We start from the raw sequence: 18,000 nt of genomic DNA, 5'->3' as shown, positions 1-18,000 counted from the left end.
TAGTTTTCTTGACCAGACATGAAGAGTTTATAAAAGCAAGACCTTGACTTGCATTTTAGAATTAATTTTCATAACAATTATTACAATCCTTTACAACCTTTGAATCTCTTTAAGCATCTTCTTGAATTTCTTCTTCTTCTTCCTTTGTCAAAAAGTTTTCTAAAGTTTTCTAGTTTTCCAAACCTTGAAAACAAAAGTGTGCTATTCATATTTTTTATTCCCTTCTCCTTTTGCCAAAAAGAATTGGCCAAGGACTAACCGCCTGAATTCTTTTTGTGTCTCTCTTCTCCCTTTTCCAAAAGAACGAAGGACTAACCACCTGAATTCTTTTGTGTCTCCCTTCTCCCTTGTCAAAGAATTCAAAACGACACAGTTTGAGAATTCTTTTGATTCTTCCCTTTCCCTTAAACAAAAGATTTCAAAGGACTAACCGCCTGAGAATTCTTTTGTTTCCCCCTTCACAAAGTTTCAAAGGACTAACCGTCTGAGAACTTTGTCTTAACACATTGAAGGGTACATCCTTTGTGGTACAAGTAGAGGGTACATCCTGTGTGGTACAAGTAGAGGGTACATCTACTTGGGTTGTTGTAACTGAGAACAAGAGAGGGTACATCTCTTGTGGATCAGTTCTAGTGGAGGGTACATCCACTAGGTTGTTCAAAGAGAACAAGGGAGGGTACATCTCTTGTGGATCTTTGCTTATAAAGGAATTTACAAGGTTGAAAAGAAATCTCAAGGATCGCAGGTCGCTTGGGGACTGGATGTAGGCACGGGTTGTTGCCGAACCAGTATAAAACTCTTGTGTTTGTCTTCTTCTTCCCTACACTTTTAATTTCCGCTGTGCACTTTAATTATCGCTTTTACTTTTGGTTAAGTTTCCATTTCTATTATTTACTTTCTTAACATTATAGTAAAAGCCTAAGAAGGGTAGATTTTTAATTAGTAAAGTTTCAATAATAATTAATTCAACCCCCTTTGTTAATTATTCCGAGGCCACTTGATCCAATAGGAGTAGTGTGGGCAATTGCAATCATTGTTAGCCAATCTAATATTCCTCTTCCATAAGTTGCTATGTGTTTAAACCTTATCTAGCATAATTTTCCAAGTGAACACAACTACTTTGGATGGTGCCATAGTTTGATAAATGCACTTAAACTTATCCCTTCCCTCCTCTACACACTCTAAATGATCATGGGATTAGAAAGAGGAATACACCTCTTTAACCACATATGTGTTTCTAGTCCCATCTTTCCAGTACCAAGCATCTGTAGCCTGCTCTTCCATAGTGTAGCTTTGAATCATTTCCATAAAGGCCTATAATAGTTGTCTCTCCCACTAAAAAAATTTCGTCTTCCACAACAAATTCTAGTTCCAAACACCTTCTTCAAAGCTCCCTAATTCCCTAACCAACACAACCTTTTGTAGTGAGATGGTGTGTCCTCGACCCATAAATGGTCCCAAAACAATGTGCCATTCCCATTACCAACCCTTCAACGTAAATTATTGCAAAACCAGTTCTCCTCCCCACCTTCTTTACACACATTCCTAACATCTCAGCACCATACTGATCCCTCAACACTTGTAGACCACAACAAACTCTCCAAAAGACTCCCATACTTAGCGCCTAACACCCTTGCCTAGAACCAGTTGTTCTCTAACAATACCCTCCACCCCCACTTACTTAAAAGTGATGTATTGAAACATTCAATGTTTCTTATCCCTAGACCCCCTCCCCTTTTGGCCTACATACTTTTTCCCATCTAACCGAAGCCAACTTTCTCCTCTCACCCCCCTCCCCCCCACAAGAAGTCACATTATGAACCCTTAATCTTGCTAATCACTTATTTTGGAACCTTAAAGAATGATAAGAAATATAAAGGTAAGGAAGAGAGAGTGGATTTAATGAGACAAATTTTACCTCCAAAAGACAAGTGTTTGCCTCTCCATGTTGCTAGTTTCGCCTTCACTTTAGAAATCATTGGTTGGCAAGTTACTTCCCTCTTAGGATTTGCCCTCATTGGTATACTCAAGAAGGAAAAAGGAATCTCCATGACTTTACAATTCACCAATCCCGCCATCCTAAGAAGTTAACTTTTAGTACTATCTCAAGTTCAAAGCCTCTTAGTATACTCTTCAAGGTGAACATGTTCGTCAACACTAGTTTCCCAAAGAAAAGGGTATCATCCTCAAATTGCAAAATAGATATTGTTACCTCACCTCCTCCCACCATCACGCCTTCAAATAGGTTCTTTTTTATGGCTTCCCTCACTAAACCACACAATCCTTCGACCACCAAGATAAAACGGAAAAGTGCTAATGAGTCACCTCACCCCAATCATTTTTCATTATAAAATTCTTCCGTTAGGCAACCATCCACCAAAACCGACATTGATGTGGATTTTACGCAACTCTTAATCCATTTGATCCACCGCTCACAAAAGCCCATCCTCCTCATGATATAATATAGGAATTTCCACCTCATCGAATCATATGTCTTTTCAAAGTCCAACTTGAAGATAGCCATTAGTTTCTTTTTCCTCTTGGCTTCATCCACCAACTCATTCACAATAACCACTCCATTAAGTATGTTCCTACCACCAACAAACGTCGATTGCCCTTCATCAATAACTTTGTGTACCACCCCTTTCAACCTCTTGGCCAACACTTTTGCCATAATCTTATACATGCATCCAATAAGGGAGATCAGTCTAAAATCCCCAAGACCTTGTGGATCCTCCAATTTCAGAATCAAAGCAATGAATGAAGCATTTGCCCCTTGAGGTATCTTTTCTTTTTCATGGAATTCATGAAGAGCACACCATATATAATCTTTTACAACACTACAAAAGGATTTTATAATTTTGAAGTTGAAGCCATCTGGTCCAGGACTTTTACTGCCTTGACAATCCCAAACCATTCCTTTAATTTCCTCTTCTGGAAAAGTCGAAATAATCCTCACATTATCTTCCGAAGCAATACTTGTAAATTTTACTCTATCAAGCGTGATGTGGACCTCCTCATTCTCCTTATACCTACCTTCAACGAACCTTTTCACTCCCTCTTTACAATTTTTGGATCATCCACCCATTTACCATCCTTCAAAACCCCTTTCAAATTATGTGCCCTTCTCTTCCATTTGATTGTATTGTTAAAGAATTTTGTATTATTAGCACCATCCCTAAGCCATGTAACTCTTGACTTTTGATGTAAAAGAGATTCATTCCTTATTGCCACATTTGAATGTTCCTCCCAAATATCCTTCCTTAGTTCCATTGCAAAAGTTGATAACCCTCCATTCTCATCTTTTAGGTCTAAGTTGGCAATTTTCTCCTCCAATTGGTGACATAGCTCATCCAAATTCCCAAATTTTTCAGCACTCTAATCTTCTTATTCTATAGTCTGAGTTTCTCCTTGCATCGTAACATACCACACCTATTAATATGAAAATGGTTATAAGATTCTAGAATAAAATCATGAAACTTATAGCAAGAGCCAACTACTTAAAACCTGGAGAGGTTTTAGACCCTAATTTACATCCTTGTATTTTAACACCAAGGGACATTGGTAAAAAAATTGATCCACTCAAGACATATTGGCTTGAAGTAGGCCACAATTGTAACCATTCTTTCAAAACAAGCATTCTATCCAACCTAGTTTTATGCATATCCACCGCTCTGGTACCAAGTGAATCGCCTCGCCTCTATAGGAATATCTCTAAGCTCCATATCGTCAATAAAATCATTGAAGCCATTTATGTCCCTTGTGTCTCCGTTTGAAGACCCCCTTACGTCAACCCTTTCCTTACCTCTTCATACCTCATTATAATCACCAACTACACACCACACATTGTCTTTCTTTTGATGTAATTCACCCATCAGCTTCTTTTTCCTTGTGCAGTACATGGGCTATAGACATTAACTATTATCATATTTTGTTCAACATGTCCATATTCGCCAATAAGCCCCAAGTTGCCATTCCTAGAGAATTCATCCACCACTTGGAAATCACTTTTCCTCTAAATACAAAGTAAGCCACCCTAATATTGCTTGTTGGAATTTTAGGCCATTCAAAGCCTTAATCCCTTTAAAGAGCACTACAAATTCTTTGGCCCACTAATTGTAATTTTGTCTTTTGTATACACACCACATCCACATTCTCTTCCATAATCAGCTTCTTTATTTTCTCCTATTTAACATTGGAGCCTAACCCCCTCACATTGAACAAAATCACCTTCATGATTTCACCTTGGAAGACCCCTCTCGATTTTCGTTAGTTAGATTGAGCAACTCCTTTCTGTCACACTCCTTTAACCCCTTTATGGTTATTACAACATCATCTTTTGCAGTTGTAATAGCCCCAACCACTTTGACCATCTCCTAGATCTTTACACCTTCCACTTTGTCATCTTTAATCACCAACAAGTTATTGTTTTTTCGTCCAGTTTTAATTAACCCAGAACTAGATAAAGATTGGCACCTTTCGTTCCTCAATTCTACACCCCTTTGTCGTTTGAAGATTTTAAGGTTCGCCCCTTCCGACAAACATTTCTTCATCAAGCCTTCTTTACATTTGCTATTCCCAGAGGATTGAATTACAGTTGATTCACCTTTCAAACGTATCCCACTTCCCAAGTCATTCATTCTCTCTCTCTCTATTTAGTAGAGGTTCTTCTACCCCTAGATTATCGACCTTCTTTCTATGTGCCTTTTCAATACCTATTATTGTTTTTATTTTTCCCATCTTCCCATCTTCCATGTATTCGCAACTATCATCATTGGACCACATGGCCCTTTCTTTCTTCTTTCGCCTTGTGATTTCCTGTTTCTATCTTCCCTATTCAATTCCATCACCACATCTTTGTCTTTCTGCTTGTTTTTTTTTTCTTTTTTTGTATTACCCTGTTCACTTCATCATCCCGTATTTCTAGCATCAAATCCCACTTCCATCACCCTTGTTGCCACCCCTTATGGCACCACAATATTTTGTATCCCTTATTTCCTCTTCTATATGTTGTTGGGCCCTACCTCTAAATTATTTACTCCTTTTTAACCATAAGCTTAAATAAACTCTTGTTCAGCCCTCTAGGACAATTGCGAAAGTTTATTAGCAAGTGCACTAAGTCATACAAGTAGTATAAAATAGTAAGACCGAGTATCGTATCCACAGGGAGTTTGTTTCATTTAGAAAAGCATTCATTCAATAAGTAGACATTTGTGTAACATAATGAAATATAAATAAAAACAGGATATAGTTGCAATTCTAAAGATAACTACAAAATTAACTAAGTAAATGCGAGAAATAAACAAATGATTAAAATGTTGGGCCTTTCTACTGAGTAACTTGATGCAATTAAGGGTTTTTCTCTATCTAATGTTGTTTTTGTGTTCTATGCTAAGGATAATTATCCCAAATACCAATGTCTCGCGTGAATGGGCTAATTCTAATTAAACTTCTTTTTTGGATCCCTCGTCGAACTTAGCCTAACCGAACAACATTAAGATCACAACATATTAAAAACTAGAGTCCCTACACTTCGTGTCCAGACAATACAGTTATCTAGCCCTACTTTATCCTGTTCTAAGGATTCAAAACATTTTCCAATGCTAAAAATCCTAACTTTACACACAAATGGATGATCAGACCAAAAGCATGCAAGAATTAAGTGCAGATAGAAGCAATGAACACATCAAAACAACATTAAATAGAAAGTAAAGAATATTTACATCAAGGCTCAGCAGAAATTCCCAACAAAAGCTTTAGCCTTCCATGGCAAGTTATCACCTTTTAGTTACAATAGGAGGTTTTGGAAACAAAATTTAGATTACACAGTAGTGGGGATGTCTCCTCTACCTCTAAAAACCTAAAAATCACTCTAAAACCTAGAATCCTCTTTAAAGATGAGGTTTTTGGTGCTCCCTTGCCCTGTTACGTCGCTTTATTGCATAAGCTCTCAAGCATCTCAAGCATATCCCTATTTTTTGCCAACTTCAGCTTAAAAGGGCTTTCTATCCTTGAAGGCTCGATTAGCGCCATTTTCGCGCTAAGCGCGAGCAAGTGATTTTCCATTTAGCGCACTGGGAACGCTTAGCGCGAGAGAAGACAAACAACTTGCTGAGCGAGCTGATGACGCGTTGAGCGCGTATTTGCTTGGCAGATTCTCCCAACTCGCTAAGCGGGCTGAGTGCCTCGCTTAGCAAGACACCAACCACAACAACCTTCTTATTCTTCATCTTTTCACCTGAAACTGAAGTTGAAAACACATTAATTCACATTGAAGGGAATATCTCTGCATAAAAATCAAACTAAACCTAAAAATATGTACAAACATATAAAAAGAACCATAAATTGGGGAAAAGACATGATTTTCATAAAGCTTTTCAACACAAAAGTTAGTCGTAAATGACGACTAACACCTTTATCCTTCCAAGGTCTATATTATATTGCCCATCACCCACTGGAGACCTATTAAGTTTGCCACTTTGGCTCTCCATATTGAGCCTAATTGTTTCTTTCTCCAAACAATTCCATTCCTCATTCTCTTTCCTTATCTCACCCAACGACCCATTTCCCCTCTCAACATCTATATTTATTGGTCTTCCCATCTCCCAAGGTAAAGGAGCATAACGTTAACTTCCTATCTTTGTGCAAAGAGATAGGTCAACTCCCTTACCCTTTCTTTTAGTTTTTCCAGTTTGTTATCGATTGTTGCCTAACAATTCTCTATATTGGTGTACATTAGTTTTTCCCTTTCCCCTGTGAATTTCAAATTCTGAAACTTTTTCCAATTCCTCTCCTGTTATTATGGCTTTATTCTCGTCCTCCATAAATGATGAAGATTTCCCAATATTTGCCTCCTTGTGTACAATGAAAGAATTTGGCCATCGATTATTATCCACGTCTGATATATTCCCTGTTGTCATTGGAATATTCTCTTTTAGTCTCAAATTGTGTCCCTCCTCTTCGAATTCCTCTGGATCCCCCTCTTCATCGTTGTCCCATTATGACATAACAAACCCATATACTTCTCCATCCATAGACACAACTAAATCTATATGATCAAAACCCATTTCCGAGTTATAACTTGTGTATTTCTCTATCGAATCCATCATCAAAGGCTCCTTCACCAAACACAAGGAGACTATCATGCCATTAACCATCATTCTTCTAAACATTTGGATCACTTGTTGCATGCTAGTATAGATTAGCAATTTTGCATATTCCAAACATGGCATATATGTAGTTTCCTCAACACATTTAACCAGATCTTCGACACTAGCCACCACTTTTTGGAAACACTTGCCATTCCACATATGTAACGGGATCCCGTAACATCTAATCCACACCCTTCTGGCCACCACCATAACATCCGGGGTCCATGGTTGTAGTGAAGAAAACCATTCCCTTAGCCAACCTTCATGTCCCTTAATCATCTCCTATATGTCCTCCTCTTCATCACACATCAATAGTACAAGGTCATCACCCAAGTAGAGAATGCAAATCAACTTGAATCCCTGAAAGTTCTTCAGTCTAAGTGGACCGACTATCTTCCCAACTAGAATTTTTTATATCCATTCCATGTTTGTTATTTCCATCGTCAAGTTCCACCCTTTCTAGTTAGTAGTTCATTTCTTGTTGTAATTTTCATGTCACCTTATTCTTTTGTCATGGTTAACATGTTGTAATGTCTCCCTAGCCTTTGATGTTTTGCCTTTGTCTTTTCCATATTTATAAGTCTCTACCATTAGTTGTTTTCCATATGCCTTATCTATATCCCTTACCTTTTTTTGTTCCTCCATTTTCCTTACTGTTGCGGGTTGTATCATGTATTTCTACAAATGTTGTGGTCCTTGTTCCTCAGTTCTTCTGTTGAACTTTGGTGCATTGACTTGCATTTTCATATTTCCAATCAAAATACAATGCAAATGCCTCTCCAACCTCACAATGTCATTTACCCCCCAAAACCTCACAAAGCCATATCTCCATCCTTTCTTACTTCTCTTTTGAATGATAAAGACCTCATTAACATGTCCCCATCTATTGAACACCTTCCATAAGTCTTTTTTCCCAAAAGCATTAGGAAAGTGTGAGAAGTAAAAAGTTGTAAGTTCCACCTTGGGCTTACGAGATTTGGATTTCACCATCAACCACTCACCTTCTCCCTTTCAATCACCCCCATCCCCCTTACCATCACTCCCTCTCAGTGTTTCCCTCCCCTTCTCTCTCAACATTGTTTTTCTTCTGCTTTGATACATGTTTGTTACACACAAGAGATGAAGTGGTTAGCTAGTGATCCAGGGACTATTGCTAGTTCAAAAAAGTTGGTCTCAATCTCTTCACATGCTTGATGGTGGGGTTACTACTAACTTGTAGTGCTATGGTATTGTTTGTAAGGGTAGGTACCCCTTGTACCTATATCCTCTTACTTAATGAAATATTTCTTTTTCTTTGCGGATAAAAAAATGCCTCCCTAATCTTTAAGAGTGTGTGCAAGTGAGTGAGTGATTAAGATACTAAGTCATTTACATAAGAAATATTCAAATAAAGATTTGAGTATTCAAATGTTGATGCCATGGTTATGCCCGTCAACAAAATTCACCTTAAAGTTTGCATTTGTTTTGGTTGTATTGTTTGTCTATCATAGTGTCATTATGGACATAGTAGCTTGAATTCACGACCTTTCTTCAATTTCTTCTTCTTTCACTGCCAAATCAATTTTATATATAACTCCTTAGATATTTTTCTTCTTATTCTTTATATTCTTGATGTATATTTCTGTTGGCTGTTCCAATATCGTTTTCTTAGTTTGATTCAGATATCATCACTCTATAGCAGTATAGTTAGTTTTCATTTTTAATTGAAATAGTCTATTAATTAGGATTTTAGTTAGATTGGATTGTTTCATAAGATGTTCTTCTTGCTTTCGGACGTTAGAAATTTTTACTTACTTATTGGCTTCATTCCTATATTTTGGAACTAAAAATGTTAGAAATTCTTAACAAAAGAAACTTATTTTTAATGGAAAAACACTTATCATTCGCTGTAGAAATATCTACAGGCATTTAGATATTTTGTCAATTTCATTTTATAATTATTATCATCGTTATTGCATTCCTTCTTTTCTATGGTGAAACGAAGTCACGTATTCTCTTTTGTATTCTTGTTGTCTACTTGGGAAATTGTCTTGATTACTCGATGATTATTATTTTTTCTGGGAAAAAGAAGGGATTAATTTCGAATCCAATTAAAACTTTAAATTAAAATATTCATCATTGCCACTTGTGTGTACTTTCAGTGATATACTATAATATTCCTAAATTCTCCTTAAAATTGAGAGACGTAGGTTGCATTCATTGGTCCGTAATTATTCATGTCTAAACTTTCTTTCCTTTTTTATGAATTAGGATGTTTTCCGATGGACAATTAAAGATCCCTTCGACATATAAAAATCCGTATGGTGAGTTTAACCTCTTTTAGTAAAGGTTTTTTTCCTATATGTACAGGTTTTCAAATTTGAGTAAGGTATATAATTGTATTAAATGTTTGATGAAATTTTTTTATTATTTATAATATTTTTTATCGTTCATAATAGTCTTATCAAATTCAAATATGATTGTCTCAACATAATTTAGAGATTAATCAAGTATCTATAATTCGAATTGCATCAAACTTTATTTTGTTTGATGTCTACACTACTCTTTCATCAAATATTAAATACACTTTATGGATTACGACACCATTTGTTTATTGCATGATTATTTATATTAAGGAGCAATCACTTGCTTTCTTGGAGTATTCTCTTGTAAAGCAGCGTAATCTTTTCTACACAATCACAACGAAGGATCTTGCAATGGAGATTATAGTATTGGAAGGCATTTGGCGCTATCACATCTATCTAGCAACCTACGATGATTTATTATTATGGCATACAGCTAGGAATCTCAATTTAGACACAATAATGCTGTTCCTTAGTTAACCTAGGATCTCAATTATTGCTAGGGGTGCCCCTGTTACAAAATTAGGAAGGCAAAAACAAAACCCTACAATATAACAATTAACAAAGATAAAGAATCATTAAGGCACCGAGCACACTCATTGCACATTTAAGAATATTAATGTATAGGATTAGAACGTGATAAAATTAAATCCTCAATATAATGGTTTTTTCTTTCTCTTCACTAGGTTCTAAACTATATAGAAATCTTTTTAGTGATAGACAAATTGAGGGACAGAGAGAAAGAAAGGTACACAGCTAGCTGTGTGCATCTTATTTCACACATGATTTTGTCAACCTAACGTATCTAAAGTATGTGTAACCTGATCTACATATATGCCAAAGTCATGCAGCTTTTAACCCCACCCTCTTAACAAAAACAAGTACAAAGGCTATCATCTGAATTCTGGGTCCTATGTGCACACTTGTGATCAGCCAGCTAGCTAACTTGGGTAGTCCCACCATATTATATAATTTTTTTTTTTTTGGGGGGGGGGGGGGGGGGGGGGGGGGGTAATATATATTTTTAAAGCTATTTTAATTGTTAAAGATTCTTTGTCCAGGTGATAGAATCATTCTTGGATCAAACTGGTGTTTTCTTTCTACAAAAGTCCTCCATTTAGGGCCAAAATGGTTTGCCCAATCTTCTTGTGTGCGATAGTGGGGAAGATATTGCTTAACCTTGATCCCAGCAACGTTACAAAATTGTAGAATTTCTTTATTTTGAGCATCATAGGCCTTCCAATTATCAAACCCACTTGAATGCAAAAATCCAACTGTGTAGAAGATATCCTCGTCGGGTATTGATGCTGACATCCTATTGTCCCACCTGATTTTTTTATTTTTTTTTTACAATTTTAATGGAAAAGAAGTGAGTGAAGAGAAGAATTGTACATCTGATAATAACGGCAATTCTATTTAAATTGGTACGAATAACCCTTTTATGAAGAAAATGTTGTGAATGACTTTTCAAACATTCAAAAAAGGAAATAAGTAATTGATGGAGATTGAGAAAAACAAAAATTAATTTTAAGAGAAAGAATTTGTTTTAGGAAAGAGAAATTTGACTTTCATGAATTTAAATGAAAATAGTGGTATATATAGTTTTCGTACCAATTAACATTTTTCCTAATGATAACAACATAAGTTGAGATTAGTTAGTTAAGCTCAATTACTTGTTTCTATTCATGGGGTAAACCAAGACAGGTCCTGTGGTGATGTTTCGTTTAAGGATGATATTCTTGAACACGCCCGAGTCAAATTCCATGATTTGAGATTTCGGTATAAACAAATTAAGCCACGGGTGAGGAACATCCCATAGTCCTTGTGACTGTAGCTTCAACTCTCCACTTCGGACTCTATTCAAGAACTCAAAATATGAGACATCTTTTTCATAGTAAAATCCAGGGATATAGCTCAATCCTTGTAGTAAAACTTGGAGTTCCTACACAACATGAAAAATGAGAATATTACTTACAATATTGATTATTAAAACTTATACTAGAAAAAAGATTGAAAATATAACAACTTATAGTAAAACAAATATTAAAAATAGAAAAAAAAACTATATGTTAATAATATAAAATAATTTTATATGATCATTTAATTATAACTCATTAAATATGATCAATTTATTAATTTTTATATTATTAGTTATTTTAAAAGTCATATTAATGATAATTTGTGATTATATAATAACAATTAAACTCTCTTTTTTCACAACAAAATCATAATATTATCATTAAACTCTTAAAAATATAACAAGATTGAGTGTGATAAAGGGTTATTATATAAGGTGAGATCAAAACATTAAAAGAAAAAATAGAAGAAACATCATCAAGGCAAATGCACATGAATGGAGATGGTACCTTGTCCACATTGTTTTCATTTTGGCCATCATAATATTTGGCAACTTCTAGGCAATAGAGGACGCTGTGTTTAGTTACTAGCGAAATTATTCGGGCATGGTCGGCTAAAGGGAAGAAAGAAGATCTCCAATTATTTATGGGTCCTTGGTGCATTAGCAGCAATCCTTCCAAATAATCCAGTGAAACATTTTGTTTCCTTCCAGTGATAGATATTAGTTGTTCCTGGTCTTTGGTAAAAGCAGAAAAGTCATTGTACAAAAGTCTCACCCATTTAACCTGCCAACAAAAATTCACCATTAGTTCATACAATCAACTCATTAACTCATAATGAAAAACAATAATGAACGCATGATTATGTATGTATGGCTTATGCAACGAGTCCCGTCAAATAGAAGGATAAAGTTAAATAATTAAGGTACTAAAATTCAAATGAATCATTTATGTATACACCTATACTTGTTAGTATTTTCTAATAGTTGTTGGTTGGGGTTAATACGAGCCTTTTTATTGGCTTAATTGCTAAGGTCTCAAAGGGTTACTGTATATTAATTTCAAAATTAAGACTTATGAAAATATGATATATATTTTTCCAACACACATTTTAATATAACTCCTCTCGTTTTCATTTGTACATGTGTCTTTCATGGATGACTAATATGCACTGACACAATGTGAAACGTATGTGTGTGTATATGGGTGCCAAGAAAAATGATGACATGAAGCTTTCAGGACAACGACATTTGATGCTTCCGCAAAGCTTGGTGGTTGAATTAATAATGTAACATATTTAGAAATTTGCGTTACTATATGAGAGATGTTGGAGGAAGAAGCAACAAGACAAGTCCTAGTCAATTCCGAAGATTTTAAACGTACCCTCTTCGGAGCTGGCGCAAGAGCAATTCTTGCCCTTGTTATAATTCCAAATTGTCCTAAGCCTCCAAGAACCGCGTGAAACAACTCCGAATTCGTCTGCTGAGAGCAAGTCACAAATTCTCCCTTTCCTGAACCAAACCAAAATTTGATTAAAACACAAATAAATAATAGTAATATATATATATATATATAATTGCATGCATGCACACATATTCATTAACAAACACTTGAGTAAATTAAAATTCAGCAGCCCGTTTATTTTTAATAAAAAGAATTGACCAAAATAAGACCATGGACCAATATTAATAAGAAAACAATTAATCAAGAATTGGAGTCTATGAGTCTATGACTGCCCGTGTGAACTGATTCCATGATTAAGAATTTTTCAAACACGTACGGGACCACGTGGAAAACGCTTGCTAACATTCGCCAAAATTTTAGACAAAGACTCGTTTATCAACCATTAATTCGGCGTTACATTAAATATATATAAAATAGAATCAAGTTTCCTAATCAAAAGAACAAGTTTATAAAACAAGATTTCATAAAATTTCAATCGCAATCACAGTCTGATGCATTAAAATATGAATTGAATAAACGCCACTATAACCGCTGTTGCAATGAAGTTCTGAAAACGGCACGTTGGTGTTGCCACAAATAGAGTCGTGATGAACCATAATTTAATTCAGCAAATTTAATTTTTTTCACGCAACTAATATTAACAATTATTCTAATTAATTTCTTTTCCCTTTCCATCTCCCGCTTTCCTTCCATTCCAAGTTGTCCAATGGCCAATTTCCATAATATTAAAACCCTGATCAATTAAATTAACATGGTTGTTAAAGTACACCTAAAAATCCAAGAGTCTACTTGATACTAAGCCAACAATTGAACGAGTTTGACAAGGGAGTTATTGTAGTACCAAAATCCTTGAATTTTCAAAAGTAGGGTAAAACTAGCTTATAAATTAACATAAAATTGAAGCTTACAAGTTATAAACTATTGGATATTGGAAGCTAAAAAACTAAAAACATGTAAGTTAACTGGTTGAATGGAAAGTTTTCTTACCGGTGATTACGTCCATTTCCCGGACAGTGGTGATTTGAGGACCATAGCGGAATGTCTGGCCACTGATGCCAGCATTGGAGAGAGTCCCTCCCAGCGTCAAGTACAAGTAATCAGTCCAGGACATAGGTGCAAGTCCATGCTCGAGCGTGGCGTGTAGCACATCGATCCACAACTGTTCCCCTCCAACATCCGCATAATAGTAGTAACCATTCTTATTATTAGGGTCCACACTACTCACAACCCTTATCCCCACTCCATTCCCTCTCTCTCTGAACCCCGCCATGTCCACCACCACCCCCTCACGTGCCATCGCCTGGCCCCTTGTCGAGTGCCCTTGCCCCCTCGCCGCAATCTTGAAGGGGACAGAGCCGTTGTACGACAGCTTGATCAGCCTCGCGATGTCGCTCGCTGAGGCTGGGTGGAAGACTGCCAAGGGAACCTCGCGGACGAGGTTCCCGTAGTCCCTGGAGGCCCTTCCCTGGAGGGCCTCTGGGTCGTCACGGAGCTTGCAGAAGATGGTGTCGTCGAGGGAGACGGAGGCGAGTTCCGGAGGCAGCGACAGGGCCTTCGTCCATTGGGAGGTTTTGCCCACTGTGGAGATCAAACGTGTTATGGTTATGAACAGGAGGATGAAGTATGTGGGAGAAGGGTAGTTCTCAGCAACCATTTTTTTTTTGTTGGTTTGGAGAGAATAAGAGGATGAGAGAAGATAATAGAATGAGAGAAGAGAGAGTGCTTTGTTGTTTCTAGGGTGGATGGATTGATTTGGTTGTTGGTGTTTGTGTGTTGTAGTGGGGAAAGGAGGTGGAGGAGGTAGGGGCTATATATAGAATGGAAGAGGACTTTAATTTGCATGATAAAGGAGGATATAGAAAATATTTAATTTGAGAAAAACATGTAGAGATAGAAAGAGAGAATGGGAAGGTTTAATAATGATAAGGAAGAAAAAAATAAGGGATTTTGTTGTAATTGTTATTTTAATAGAGTTTTTAAATAATAATTGATTATTTGATTCCTTTATAGTTTTGTGTGAGTCAAATAGTGATTTCCTTTATAGCAAGAACATAAAAAAATAATAAATAACAAATATGATAATTGGTGGGTAAAAAATAACAAAGCAGGGATTATTTTTGATTTAATGTTGAATTGAAGTGAAGATGTTTTTTTTAGTTATTGTTTGATTTTTATATTAAAAAGTATATTTATCATTGATGAGAAGGAAAAAAGAAAAATTAAAAAATAATAATACTTTACACATTTTTAAATACTCGCACACATATTTGTTTTTGATAAATTAATTAAACAGAGGAGAGAGAAATTTAAATATGTTTAATTACGTAATTCCCTCGCTTTATTTATTTTCACCAGGATGGTTATAGAAGTAGTCCCACGATATGAAGGTGAGAAAAAAATATTCAAAATGCAAATTGTACATTGTGCAAAGGGAGGGATGCTAAATGTCAAATTCAAAGATACGATGGAACCATTGTAGAGATTGTATTTGGCCCTCCTTCTGAAACGTCATGAAGTATTTGTGTAAAGCAATTAAATTGAGCAGCTAGAAAGTAAAATAAATTTAATGAAGCAATTAATGAAGTGTTAGGCCTTCCAAACGGTACTTGCTTTCTGTGATTGTGTTGGTGTGTCATCATCGTAACCACAGATTCTCAGCAATAAAATCCACAAGGTTCTCCATTGTTGGGCCTTCACGTAGTAAAAATAAAAGATTGCAATTGAACTGGGGCCGTTGGATTCCTATCTCAGGGTCAAACATTGGTCAAATTTTATCAATTCATATGTTTACATTTTTACATGTCAAATGCCAGTAACTATAGAATATTGATAAAAAAAAATTAAAAGAATTTTTTTATTAAAATATATAAAATTATGTTGTTTTTTATTTTTTTATGTTATCTTATAATTTTTTTTTCTTGTAATTCTTTGACAATACCCTGATGATATTGGCTAACAAAATTCTTTTTATATTAGCAATTGAAGTTTCCAATTTCGTGAATTAAAAGGAGAGAGTAAAAACTCGGGTAATTATCAAAAGGATCTCTCAAGATTTTCTTTCTGGGACCATAGGACTTATCCTTGGATCAACCTATATTGCATTAACTTTTCCAATTCACGGAAGGGTAACGTTGATGGTAACCAATGTTTTCAGACTTGGATGGTCATTGAACTGGGGAAGATATTGGTTCAAAAGTTAATAGCTCAATCGAAGTGGAATTGATTTTAATAATATATATATATATATATATATATATATATATATATATATATATATATATATATATATATATAATATTTTAATATAATATTTCAGAAACCTAGTATGCATAAATTAATAATAATAAAAAGTAAACTTCACTTAAAAATGTCATATAAGTTATAATAATTTTTAAAAAAAACTAAAATGACGTCATTTTAATTTTTTTTTTTTAAATTTCAAGTGAAATCAATTAACCTACTGTATTTACTAGTTTTGGATCGATTCAACAATTTTGAACCGATTTAAGAACGTATCAATTTTTAGAAAATGTTGAACTAAATATTTGACTAGTTTCCGATCAGACTGGTTGATCCGGTCCGGTTTCAAGACAATGATGGGAACTAAGGGAGACATCACACCGGATTTTCTTCTGGCCAAGATTTTGTTAGGGAGCCTGACCTATTCCCAAGATATGTAATCAACGAATATGAAAGCTAACGGTAACATCCAAGAATGTGCCTCTTACATAATAGATAAGCCACAATTTGAATCTCTCTACATGATGACATGATTTTTCTTACCCCAAGATTCAACATGTTCCGAGCCAAACAAAATAAAGATGATAGATATACATGACATTACTAAATTGCTAAGGTGGACAATCAAATACTTAATTAGTAATGGTTACTGACTGAACTACACATAAATTAATTTCCCAATTGTTGTTGCCAAGCCTTACGTGGTGAGTGAACATAAAAGAATGAAAAGCACCTGGCATGCCTTTAATCAGAATCTAGGAAGAAAACAATGGCATGCTATGCACACGCAAGAGAATCCAGTGAACTGGTTAATAATAATTTAATTTGGCTAGCTTTCACGGGGCCTTCTAGTTGGTGATATATATCTGTATGTATACATGCCAGAATAATTTGAACTATATAAAATATGTGTACCGAATTGTTCTATTAGTGGGGTGCTGGCTAATGAAGCAAATTGCCAAATGCAAATAAAAGGTCCTAGACAAGGACTTTGATTGGGAGGGAAAATTAATTAGAGTAAGAACAAAGGCATTAAAAAAACAATCTTTGACCTATAGATCTCGCTGGTAGGAGGAGCTATCATACACCAAGACCCTCCACCAAGCATGGTTCTGTAGAACATATATTCTACTAATGCTTCAGTTTGAAGATTGTAATCTTTGACAAATACATGTTTTTCATGCATGACTAATAAATGCAAAGGAGAAAAAAATGAATAAAAACGAAGACTTCTTAAATTGCTAGAGGCTCATAATTATTAACCGAAACGGATAGAGCCAATGGAAATTGAAAATTGTTGTATGTAAATTTACGTTGGAGATACTCAAATCCAGGACTTGATATTGAGCAGAATTATGCATACCTTGCCACATGTTCAAACAGCGATAGTTAGGCCTTCTACCTAACGAAACGAGTATCTCCTTATCTCTTCAAAAGGAGGGGAAAAAATGACACCAAGAGGGAAGGAGACAAAGTTTTCTCTTTGTAAAGTAAATTTAGTTGCTCTCAACATATATACCATAACAAAATTTCATGACCTCGTTCTGTAGGTCCACCCTACGTACATGTCTTGGAAATGTTTGGTAAAATTCAAATTCAACTTGGGAATAGAATAGAGATGTAATATGTTGCCACCATCAGCGACTGAGATTGAATATTCGACACTTTTTTCTAGTGTATTATCATAAGCATAAGCATAAGCAATACACTACCCATATGGAGGCCAGTATTCCAATCAATCCCTATAATGGCACTAATAAAGCCATAATCATATTTATACTTTACGGAAAAACTCCCAATTCTTGTTTAAAAAGTTGAAGGTGAGAAATACTAATTTATGATAAAACAAAAAATCTCATATATATTGATATCTGAAAATCATAATATTAGTCCATATTAGATTTTATGTATTAGCCAGACACAATAATTCCTTAAAAATACCAACAT

The 18,000-nt window shown here is 35.2% G+C and overlaps 2 protein-coding genes across 2 annotated transcripts; both read right to left on the bottom strand.

Moving 5' to 3' along the window:
• Positions 1–2,335: 2,335 nt before the first annotated feature.
• On the bottom strand, positions 2,336–2,917 carry LOC114385874. The gene has a single exon (XM_028345922.1). The coding sequence runs from the start codon at positions 2,915–2,917 to the stop codon at positions 2,336–2,338; it is 582 nt and encodes a 193-aa protein (XP_028201723.1).
• Positions 2,918–10,122: 7,205 nt separating this feature from the next.
• Positions 10,123–14,649, bottom strand: LOC114387286 (cytokinin dehydrogenase 3-like). Its single transcript, XM_028347438.1, has 5 exons — positions 13,801–14,649; positions 12,733–12,860; positions 11,860–12,135; positions 11,167–11,435; positions 10,123–10,820 (listed from the first exon to the last, which is right to left on the bottom strand). Exons 1-5 carry the CDS (start codon positions 14,465–14,467, stop codon positions 10,529–10,531), a joined length of 1,632 nt encoding a protein of 543 aa, XP_028203239.1. The 5' UTR covers positions 14,468–14,649; the 3' UTR covers positions 10,123–10,528.
• Positions 14,650–18,000: the final 3,351 nt, after the last annotated feature.

This window comes from Glycine soja, chromosome 15 (genome assembly GCF_004193775.1).
Source record: "Glycine soja cultivar W05 chromosome 15, ASM419377v2, whole genome shotgun sequence".
NCBI classification, from domain to species: domain Eukaryota; kingdom Viridiplantae; phylum Streptophyta; class Magnoliopsida; order Fabales; family Fabaceae; genus Glycine; species Glycine soja.
The sequence above is the reverse complement of the archived record's forward strand: the minus strand, read 5'-3'. Positions and strand labels throughout refer to the sequence as shown.

Coding starts and splice junctions, on each gene's coding strand:
- LOC114387286 (XM_028347438.1), bottom strand. CDS start 14,467: ATGGTTGCTGAGAACTACCCTTCTCCCACATACTTCATCCTCCTGTTC. Junction 12,136..12,732: donor TTGCGCCAGCTCCGAAGAGG/GTACGTTTAAAA, acceptor TTTTGTTGGCAG/GTTAAATGGGTGAGACTTTT. Junction 10,821..11,166: donor TACCCCATGAATAGAAACAA/GTAATTGAGCTT, acceptor TAAAAAAATCAG/GTGGGACAATAGGATGTCAG.
- LOC114385874 (XM_028345922.1), bottom strand. CDS start 2,917: ATGGTTTGGGATTGTCAAGGCAGTAAAAGTCCTGGACCAGATGGCTTC.